The sequence below is a fragment of the Gossypium hirsutum genome, chromosome A10 (assembly GCF_007990345.1).
Source record: "Gossypium hirsutum isolate 1008001.06 chromosome A10, Gossypium_hirsutum_v2.1, whole genome shotgun sequence".
Lineage (NCBI taxonomy): Eukaryota > Viridiplantae > Streptophyta > Magnoliopsida > Malvales > Malvaceae > Gossypium > Gossypium hirsutum.
In genome coordinates this window covers 102,354,692-102,366,707 of record NC_053433.1, presented here as the reverse complement: position 1 = coordinate 102,366,707, position 12,016 = coordinate 102,354,692, and the positions used below count along the sequence as shown (strand labels likewise).

Here is a 12,016-nt window from a genome sequence, read left to right as displayed (position 1 = left end):
CTCAATTAAGCTAATTTTCTCAATTCATACTTTTCCTAGACATTATAAGTTATTTCATAACTATTGAAATTCAGAATTTCCACATAAAACTTTAACTTCAAACTCTTTTACAATTTAGGTCCCAAACATTCACTTTCTATTCAATTCTTTCAATAAAATCAGTATATAAACAATTTAAAGCTCTAATTTCATGCCAAATCATCATATACTTCCAACACATATTCATAGAAACTTTCAATTTCTTTCATAGAATCAAAAACTAATGAATTCAACAAGTGAACCTAGTTGTAAAAGTCACAAAAACACAAAAATTTCAAGAAATAATCAAGAATTGAACTTACTTGCAGTAAAAATCTGAAAAAACAGCTTAAGGTAACTCTTCCATGGTGTTTTTGCTGATGAGAATACGGAAAAATAAAGAGAAATCTAGATAATTCCACTTAGTCCTAGCTTTATTAAGTAAATTTTGCAATTTTCCAATTTTGCCCTTAATTCTCCTTATTTTCTTGCTGATTTCATGCCCTTGCCGTCCAGCCCAAATAGACCTTGGGTCTATTTTCCTTTAAACCCTCTTTCTTTTATCATTTAAGCTATTTAATTATTTCTCACAATTTTACATTTGATACAATTTAGTCCTTTTTGTTCAATTAGTTATCAGTACTTTAAAATTTCTTGACGAAACTTTAATACTAACTTATTAACACTCCATAAATATTTATAAAAATATTTATGGCTTGATTTAAAATTCCCGAGGTCTCGATTTCTCGTTTTCGATTCTAATTATTTTAATATATATATTTTTAGTACACTATTCACTATTTCAAAATTTTTCCTAACTTCACGTTTAACTTATACTCACTAAATTAATAATATTTCCTACTCATTTGTCAGATTTAGTGATCTCAAATCATTGTTCCAACACCACTGAAAATTAGGCTGTTACATCTAATTCTTTGTATCTTAAAACTCGCTATAAGCTCATTTTTTTATATGAATACCATGTTTAGTGAGTACCTATCTATTATGTTTGTTTTAATTAAATTTTGAATTGAAATTGTATGTTTTTGACTTGTTAATTGTCGTAGCATCTGGTAACCCTAATCCAACAACGGAGATGGGTGAGGGATGTTACAATGTGGCACATTGTAATTGGTCCAAAAAATTTAGTCTTCTACAGAAACACTCACAATGTAGTTTTTAACTCCACAGACAAAGTTAAAAAATTGCCATGTATCTTAATTTTTTTATATATTTAAATTTTTAATATTATAAGATACTTTATAAGACATTTGTCATCATCCCAACCCTGCTTATGAAGTCTAAAAAATTCACTGCCAATGTATCAAATATTTTTTTTCTAATTTTAATATAAGTAATTTTATTTTTAAAATTTTTCCTTTTAAATTACATCTTTTGAATCAGTAATATTTACTTAAATTAATCTAAACATATTGTAAATCTTTAATTATGTATAAAAAATGAGAAAAAAATAAAAAAATATTTTATTACTGTGACAGGAAAATAAGCTCCAATCTTTTTTAATATAAATTTTAGATTTTTATCATATCTGCTCTTTGTGATATAATGTTTAGAACTATCCATAGCCCCTCTCTAACCCTTAAATAAAAGAATAATGCGGTTCAACGCACTAGAACCCATGTACTCTTGAACTAACAACAATACCGATGTCAATCGAGTTAAGACTCAATCAGCGAAAATGAAGCCCCAATTGCCGCAAAAGAATTTTGTTTCATTGTATATTATACTTTTATTGAGTTAGTGTCACCTACCAACTAAGTTAAATTCAATTAGGGAAAAATATTTTAATGTTCTTTTGCATTTAAAATAAATTATATTATTTAAGGTTATTTTAGTTTTTTTATTTTAAAAAAATTAATAAATATATATATATGATGAGATTTGAATCCATACCAATTTGGTTAACATAACTTTAAATTTACCACTCAATACCAAAATTTTATTTTTAATATATTTATACATTTTAATTTTATTATGCACATTTTATTATCTCTATCGATTGTATATATTAATAATGTTATTGATTGAGATGATGTCATGAATTAACTCGACAACAACTTAGGATTGATGACAACACTATGTTAAAGAATTGTATTAATTTAGTATTATTAATTTGATGTATTCATATGTTTAAATTTCGTTTTACTTACAATTTAATCTTATTTTTTATTTTAATATAGTACATATTTCATATGTTATTATTAATTAGTTTCAAACCATACATTTTATTATTTATTATATGTTAAGCATAAATCTATATTCTAAAATACACACTAAACATATTAGTAACAGAACCTTCTTCAAAAAGATCTAAAGGGTAAGCAATGTAACATATATATTGATCTTCTTCTCCGGAAACGGGCTCAATGTGGTAGCTACTGTGGAACTATGGGTTCAAATCGGTCCACACAGTTGTACATGTACTAGTAAAAGATTCAGTAGTTACCGTGGCTTCTTCTTCCTCATGCGGAACTCCGAGTTGCGGAGTTACTCGGAAGGCTGCCAAGATATAGTATGTTTGACTTCATATTGAGGACTATAATAAATGCTTGATGGAATTTGTAGTTACAAGTGGAAGGTACACACAATTTGACCTTGCAGAAACTTTGAAAACAAATGAAGATTGAACTTTGAGAAACGTGCATTGTTTGTAGACTTGAAATGAAAACAAAATAGGAATTTTCTTACAAGACATTTCCTTACTTTTAGAGCACATGCAATCAATAAGGAAAAGAGACCATCTTCCACTAACCTTCAGTGTTCTGCTTCCAGTCGAGTAACTTAGATGTTTTGGACCCAAAGGTTGGAGTGAAAACAAGTACGTGACGCAAACTATATTTGTAACATTTCAGAAAGACTGACTACAAATTTTTAACATTGCAGAAAGGCTGACTACAAATTTGCTAATGGAAATAATATATTGGATAAGTTAAAACTGGGGCCATAACATAGCCTGCATCCAATCTTCATGAATAGTATCTTCCATCATCTCTTCCACGTCCATGATCATCACCTTCACCTTGGCCCAGATAACACAGGGGGCGTAATTGATGAAGCAAAACTCTCTACAGGCGCTTGTGATGTTAATTCATTTTGAAAATCTTCATTTACGTTAATCACAGCATCAACCGAGCCCTCAAAATGCTTCACAAGCGTGGACATGGAAGGCCTGTTGGCATATTCAGTTTGTAAGCACCATGCAGCAACCTTTATCATCTCCACCACTTCAGCTACATTTGATTGCATATCATCATTGCACTTATCGACTAAATCCAGGAGTTGCCCTTCCTCTTGCTTTCTCCTAAGTAGCTCCAGTAAATGCCTTTCATCCTGTTGAGATTCATCAATGATTCGTCGCCCACACAGAATTTCTAGGACCACAATACCAAAGCTATAAACATCTACTTTTTCAGTTATGATTGAGCTTAACCATTCAGGAGCCATATAACCTGGGGTTCCCCTCATAGTTGTAACGACTTGACTTTGATCTTTTTCAATTAGCTTAGAGAACCCAAAATCCGAAACTTTAGCATTGAAATTTTCATCTAAAATAATATTTTGAGGTTTGATATCTAAGTGAATTATCTTTCTATTGCAGTCTTCATGAAGATAAGCAAGTCCTTTGGCTATATCTAAGATGATCTTCTTTCTAACTTGCCAATCAAGTGAAAGATCCTGGTTTTTATTAAAGATCCATCGGTCTAATGATCCATTAGCCATGTACTCGTAAACTAAAAGCCTATTGAATTTTTCAGCACAAAATCCAACCAAGCTTACCAGATTGAAATGGTGGATACTTCCAATAGTCTGAACTTCAGCAATGAAGGACTTGTTAACTGGGCCAATGCCAAAAAGATGCTTCACTGCAACTTCAGATCCCGAAGACAGTGCTCCATGAAAAACAAACCCAAATCCACCTTCACCAAGCTTGTTGCTAAAGTTCTTGGTGACATTCTTCAACTCTTCATAAGAGAATCTAGTTGGCATTCCCGACATGTTGTCTAGATGATCTTCCTCAACTTTTTGGGCTCCATATCTATATCTTCGAAAAAAGAAAACCCCTAAAACAAGAAGTAAAACGCATAGAACTATCCAAAAAAGTAAATCAAAGTCTACAATAACCGCTATGATCAGTAGAATAAAAAGGGTGGTCATTATAAAGTAGCAACGAGCATTCGGATTCATGCTTTCTAAGACAGGCAATGGCTTTCCAGGAAAGAGTAAATTATTATTATTTTTAAAATTTTTTGATGATAGGAAAGAGTAAATCAGCTGCAACAATGGCCTTAAGCTTGATAAACTGCTATCATATTGGAAAAAGAAAAATCTTTAAGCAGAAAAGTCAAAAAAGAAAATCAGTATGTTTTGCCAAATCACCAAGAATGGTCGTTACTAGACGGTCTATATCCATATAATTTATATAGCTATATATTAAAGGAAGGTACACAGTACCTTCCTCCTCCTCGACGACACCCACGCTCTTTTTATTCTTTTTTCATTTTATAAAAATGATTAATTTTTAATTTTAATTTAAAATTTAATTCTTATAATTTAATTTTTAACACAATTTATTCTTCATAATATTATTAATTAATTCAAATAGTTAATATTGTTAACTTTTCAATTAAAATATTACATTGTTATATATAATTTGAAAGTGAATTTTTAAATGTTGTTATATATAATTTGAAAGTGGATCTTTAAATTCAAAAAGTAGAGAAATTAAATTCTTAAAAATAAATTCAAATATACGAAGTGTATAGAAACTTAATTAGAGTTATAGTTGTTTGAACTTGATCGAATTGGCTAGGATACCGATTTAAAGAGAGGCACGAACTAGTTGACCCACAAACCAATACGGACCAATTGAACCATATTAGAAATCAATTTAGCTATTTTTTTAATATTTTCATTTTTTAAAATTTTTTAGTGATTTATTTAATCGATCAGTAAAATCAATAGCCTGACCAGTTCGACCACCAATTTGATTATAAAAATCTTGCTTAGAGTATATTTAAACCTTCAAACTTTTACTAAATAAATTGACTAAATAATTTGACACAAATAAATAATCAACTCAGTGCGAAGCGTTGAAAGTCCATACTAGTAACCATATAAAAATCGTCCTCTCATTACACATGGCACGTCCAACTATGCTTTCTTTTTTATAACTATATTTTATTAAAATGATTAAATTTCAACTTTAATCCCTCTAATATACTTAAATTTGAGATTTAATCTATATGTTTTAATTTCTAACCTTCCTAGCACACCCAACTATGCTCCTATTCTTTTGCTTTTCTATTTCCATTTTATTAAATGGTGAAATTTCAGATTTGGTCCCTTTAATATATCTAAATTTGAGATTTAATCTATATATTTTAATTTCTAATATAATTTGGTCCTTGTAGTTTTATAATGTTATTAATTAGTCCAAATAATTAATATCATTAATGTTTTGACTAAAATATTATGTGGTTATATATAATTAGCCTTAGAGACTAACATGTGGCTTCCCGTTTCTTCTACATCTGCATCGATTTTTTTAAAATTATAAAATAATGGTCAAATCAATTTTGGCCCCTAAATTATGCTGAAACTTGAGATTTAATCATATAGTTTATTTGTTTTACATATTTTGGTCCCTCTACTTTTATAATATTATTAGTTAGCCTAAATAGTTAATATTACAAACTCTTTCAATAAAAAATGTTGCCATCAATTTTTCTTAATAACATTATTCTAATAAAAAAAATTCATCATGATGATTTTAAATGAATTTTTTAAGAAAAAATTCTAGTAAGTATTTTCAATTTTTTTTGTTACATGACTATCAAGTGAATTTTTTTTTTAAAATTTCAAAATGTCACACCAGAGAATTTAATAAAAGAGTTTTAACAGTGGTATCAACTGAACCTGACTTTTTAAATCTTAAATGTAGAGGACTATAGTACCAAAAATAAAGTAGGGGGTAAATTCCAAATATACAAAGTGATAGGGACTTAAAGCATATTTTAACATTTAAATTTTTACTCCATAATTTGACACAAACAAATAATCAACCTAATATGAAGCGTGGCTGGGAACTATATTAGTCTATAAATTAAAAGAAGGTCCAAAGGCTTATCTATCGAGCACACGTAAATTTTTTTAGATTATACATAATGGTATATTTTTAGTTTTGCTCCTTTCTCAAATTCATCATTTAATCTTTATACTTTAATTTATATACACCTCAAATTTAACTTTTTTGCCATTATAATATAATAGTAAAATTTTACTTTTGATCCTTATATTATGTTCACATTTGATATTTAATATTTATATTTTAATTTAACAGAATTTGGTTCTCTACTTTTACAATAACATTAGTTAGTCCAAAAAGTTAACATCCTTAACTATTCTGACTAAATTGTTGACATTGATTTTTTTTATAAAATATATTATTCTAACAATTTGTTTTTTGACATAATGAGTTTTAATAAGTGTTTTTTGACATAAAATATATTATTAACATTACTAATTATTTGGAGTTACTAATAACACAACTCTTTTTATTTTTTATTCATTACAAGATAATGGTAAATTGTAGTTTTAAACTATGATGCTTGCATTTGAGATTTAATCCTTACATTTTAATTTGACATAATTTGACCCTCAACTTTATAACTCATTAGTTAGTCCAAATACTTAACATTATTAATTATTTTGATTAAAAATGATTTTGTGAAATTCTCTTAAAAACACCATTCTAAAACATATATATATATATATATATATATATATATGTTTGTGTGTATTTCAACATGAAGTTGGAATGGGTATGTTTAAGAAAGAATTCGACCTCACATTTTAATCATAATAATTAAGGATATTAACCATTTTGATATTATTTGGAGAAATCAAATTATATCATATTAAAGTATAGACACTAAATTTTAAATTTAAACATAATAGAGAGACCACAACAATAATTTGATTTAAAACAATCTAAATCTAATATAATCATTTATAATTTGATTTAATAAAAAGTTTGATTTTTTATAAAAAAATATTTTTAAATAAAATAAAATAAATTGGTATAATTATTATAAATTTACCGAAAACGAGTCGGGATCCTAAACTAATATTTACTAAAGTAATAGAAATTGTGCATGTATTTGTGCTATAAATGATAAAGAAATATGTTTGAAAGGAATTTATACAACGATTCTTCAAGCGAAGCTAGGAAATTTATACTAGTACCTATATATGAAAGGAAAGGTCTTTCTATTGACACGTGTACACTCACCCAAGTTTCTTTTCTTTTTATTTTATTTTCATTTTTATAAAATAGTTTAATTTCAATTTCGTTCTTTCTATTATATTTAAATTTGATTAATCGTTATATTTTAATTTCTAACCTAATTTGGTCTTATATTTTTATAATGTCAATAGTTAGTCTAAATTAATATAGCTTATTTTTTTTATTAAAATCTTGCATGTGGATATATATAATTTGAATACTTTAAGAGTCTTAGAGACAAATCTTTTGGGGTTGTCTTACTTTTTTTAACATTATAACACAATGGCTAAATTTTAGTTTTGGCCCCTATACTATGTTTAAACTTGGATTAAATCCATATTCTTTAATTTTTTACACAATTTGGTCTTCCTACTTTTATATGTTGTTAATTAGTCTAAATAAATAATATTGTTAACTATTTCAATTACAATGTTGTAGTCATTTTTTTAAGAACACTATTCCAACAAAAAAGTCATGCTATCATTATGAGTTCAAATGCGTGTTTTTAAGAATAAAAATTCACATAAGCATTTTTCATCGTAACTTCTTTTTATTACATCACTGCCAAGTTAATTTTTTTAAAAATTTTACAATGTCACACCATTGAATTTAACCAAAGAATTTTAATGGTGATAACAACTAAACCTGAATTTTTAAATTTGAAAAGTAAGGAACTAAATTCTGGAAAAATAAAATAAGGAAACTAAATTTCAAATGTTTGAAGCTTATAGGGGCTTAGATCATATTTTAACCTTCAAGTTTTTACTCAATAATTTGATAAAAACAAATAATCAACCCTGTTGATACAAGATACAACAAGGGAAGAGGATAAGGTAAAGTAAGAAGGAGGTCAATGTGGGGTAGTGGAGACCAGTTCACTTGTAAAGGCCAAGAGGCGGGACAAGGACAAAAGGACAAGCTGACTGGGAATGTAGGCCTTAAACCCGACTGGAATAGACTGACCTAAATTTAGAACATCACATTAGCCACTTACATGACTCTCCTTACCGGTCATCTAAACACACCATAAAACCAACCATCACACCAAACAAACATGCTTAAACACTTAATCTTAAACATACAAGCCTAAATCATGCTTTGTCTAACACAAAACAACAAATTATAAAAAGGGGTGAAACTGCCATTTTACACATCGTATGCGCAAATCGTAAATTTTTTTCCAACAAATGTCTTAGGCATCTCATTTTAAACCATTGGCGAAAATTTCAGATTAAAATGACATTTAAAACTCATTTAATTTCGAAACGAAGTTTAATGACTAAAGCATAAATTTTAAAAAATATCTAAATTTTTAAAACATTTCGTGTTGTTTAAAACCTCCAATTTTATTGTATAAAAATCAAGACTTATTTGCAACAGTTTCAAAATATGTCGAGAACTCTTTGAACATCGTATCGCAACCACGTGATTCCCACGTCGCGATATCGAACCAATATCACGTTATCCTCTAGGGCTCATTGCGATATCAACTTAAAAATTTGCAGAAAAATTGCAGCACTTACATATGACACTTTGACACTCCCATACACATACTATTTCGTGATTTCATGTCATTTTCCCTATTCCACCATGTCATATAGCACACATAATGCATATAAATCATGCTCAAGTACATAAGATTATACATTAACATGCTTTGGCATCCTAATCAATTACCTATGTGTCATGTTTTTCTAAAGTCTCAAATCAAATTACCCAAAATACCAAATTTGCATACAAGGCAATGTAAAGTGAAATATAAGGTACATACCTTTCCATTTGATCATTTTGCATCTGTCCAAGCTTTCAACACATCATTTAAACCATTTTAACCAAAAATCAATAAATCACATGCATGCTACTCAACAATTAACTAAACATTCATCTAGCATACATCATGCAATCATTCAAGTAATATAAACATCCATAGATCAATTATAAAAATCCTTAAACAGTTCATGAAAAGTCCGTTTACAAGTCTAAAACAAAAGTAAAGTCTAGTCCTTCAAATTTAAACCCACATTTCCATCTCTTATGGACTAAAAACCATTTCACATGCACAATTAATGTGCATTTGCCTTTGGATCCCTAACTTGCTCATTTCACCACTCCACAAAAGCTATATCTCTGCAAAAATAGTCACAAAAAAGTGCGAGCTTAACCAAGCTCAGTGAGTATTCAAGATGCTACAATAAACCACAAACATAAGAGTTAAAAACAAGTATGCTAAATACACTTATCACATAGAATTATCAAATACCATATCATAATGATGCATTAGCAACTTTTAAAGGAGAAAATGCATATCAAAAACCCTCATTGGATACACAGATCTCCATCACACCATAACTCAAAATAGTCTACATATCCTAAGTAAGTGTAGCATGAAGCTAATACGCTCTAACACACCAACATATCCTATGAATGGAGCAATGCTCTACATTTCCTTATCCCTCCAAACTCACTTTCGTATTAGAGGTGTGTGCATAAATCTAGCTGTCCACAAGGCATATTCAGTCACAAATTCAACATATATAATCACACCTCACACTTAGCCTTTCACAACGCATGTAATCTTGTTTATCAAATAATCAAAACTGAAGTAAGAACACTTACTTCTAGGACTTAGATCAGATGATTTGATCACCTAAGCCCCCTTTAACTCATTGTTTTGTGCATTAATTATACCACACAAGATCACTCACCTTAGCAATTATCTTCCACCATAAAGCTCAAGTAAGCTTTTGTTTGCCTTTGTCCACTACAAAACACTCAATCTTAATTTTTTAACCTAAATTTCTTTAATTCTAATTATTTTGTTATTTTATTTAATTAATTCCTAATTATTTAATTATCTAACCTAATTACAGTTTTTGGTTCGCTAATGTATCACCCCAAACCCGACCTAGAAGTTATAACCAGATACTGAGGAATTACATCAACTCATTCAAAGCTTTTGTTCTATTGAAACTCAGTGTATGTTTTGAAAACATAAAATTCTAGCAAAAACTCTCATAAATGATTTGAAAAACAAAAGTTCTGTAACAGCCCATATTTAGTGAAATCGGAACAGTGGTTTCAGGATCACAAATCCGAGCCGAAAAGAAATTTTATTTTAGTATTATTGCATGATCTGCATTATGATAGGAATGTCACATGAAAATTGTGATAAGAAAATTTTACCGATTATGTGTTTAATTAAGGAAAAGACCAAATTGCATAAAATGCAAAAGTTGAATTCTAGTAGCTATAAGTATCAAATAGCTATGGAATTAAAAAATTGAGGTCCTTATATGGTAATTAGACCACTAAAGAAAATTTAGTAGATATTTTTGATGAATCATCCATGGAAAATTAGAAAAAGGCAAGGACTAAATTGGAAAGTGGAAAAATTAATGGATGATAAATAGTTAACTGAAAATATTAACATTTTATATCATCATCATCCCTAAAAAATTCATGGAAACCCTAGGAGAGAGAAAGGAAACTAATCAAGCTTAATTAGGTATGTTTTCTTTTCCCGTTTTTAGTAATTTTTATATTTTTGAGATCGAGATGGTTTGATCTATCTATTTTGGGGATTAATTTGAACAGTTATCAAAGTATAGAAGTTTTTCCATGGATAAATATGCTAAAATTTTGAAATTTATGGTAGAAAATGAAAGCTTGTTAATTGATAAACAACTTTTACAAAGTGAATTTTGATGAAAATATGATTTAGGGATTAAATTGTATAGATGTAAAAGTTATAAAAAAATTCTGAATTATGTGAAATACATCTGCTGTAAATGTTATATGAAATTTTTTGTTAGGCTTGGAATAAGGATTAAATTGCATGAATTTCATTTTCTGAGCTTAGGGACGAAATTAGAATTTATGAAAAGTTTAGGGGCAAAATGGTAATTTTTCGTGAGATGTAAATTGAATCCAATTGAGTATGAAATGGATTAAATTGATGATTAAATTCATTTATATAGATCCAGATAACTCAAATTCGAAGCAAGATAGAGGAAAAGAAAAAGTCTTGGATTCGTAGATTTCTTATACAAACAAGTATCGAGATAAGTTCGTGTAACTAAATTGTGTACTTTTATATGTTTGAATTAAATGTTATATATGAAAAATGTATAATTTTCATGTATGTGAAATTGATTGAATATCCTATAATGTCTGAAAAATGTCAAATCTCGTTTAAATAAATGAAAGTTGGTGGATACAGAATTTCCCGTATTGGTTGTAGTCTAACATATGTTGCGGACACACCATAGCTTGAAAGAGCATCCCATTATTAGTCCTTTCGAGCTTCTTGTTATATGGTTTAACGAGCTTCCCGTTATAGCTCTTCGAAGCGTCCTGATAGGTTGTGATCCTATATTTGTTATGGACACACCTTAGCTCTTATAAGCATCCCGATTAAAAGTTCTTTGTGAACTTCCCGTTAAATTGGCTCTTAGTGAGCTTCCCGACAGTGCTCACTTGAACTTCTCAATATTGGCTATCTGGAGCTTCCCAATATGGTTCTTTGCGAACTTTCCTATTATGGCTCTTATGAGCTTTTCCCGTTTTATAGCTTGGATAAGCTTTCCGATAGGCTCTTTATGAGCTTCCCAAAATGGCTCTGTGTGAGCTTCTTGTTACAAGGCTCAAGAGTGTACTTCCCAATTATGTGCCTTAATTGGGTACTTCTAGATA

The 12,016-nt window shown here is 28.8% G+C and overlaps 1 protein-coding gene across 1 annotated transcript; it reads right to left on the bottom strand.

Annotated features, from left to right (window-relative positions):
- Positions 1-2,701: 2,701 nt before the first annotated feature.
- LOC107896581 (G-type lectin S-receptor-like serine/threonine-protein kinase SD2-5) lies at positions 2,702-4,411 on the bottom strand. Its single transcript, XM_041079150.1, has one exon. It carries the CDS (start codon positions 4,222-4,224, stop codon positions 3,055-3,057), a length of 1,170 nt encoding a protein of 389 aa, XP_040935084.1. The 5' UTR covers positions 4,225-4,411; the 3' UTR covers positions 2,702-3,054.
- Positions 4,412-12,016: the final 7,605 nt, after the last annotated feature.

Excerpts from the sequence above, each read along its gene's own strand:
- LOC107896581 (XM_041079150.1), bottom strand. The coding sequence starts at position 4,224 with ATGAATCCGAATGCTCGTTGCTACTTTATAATGACCACCCTTTTTATT.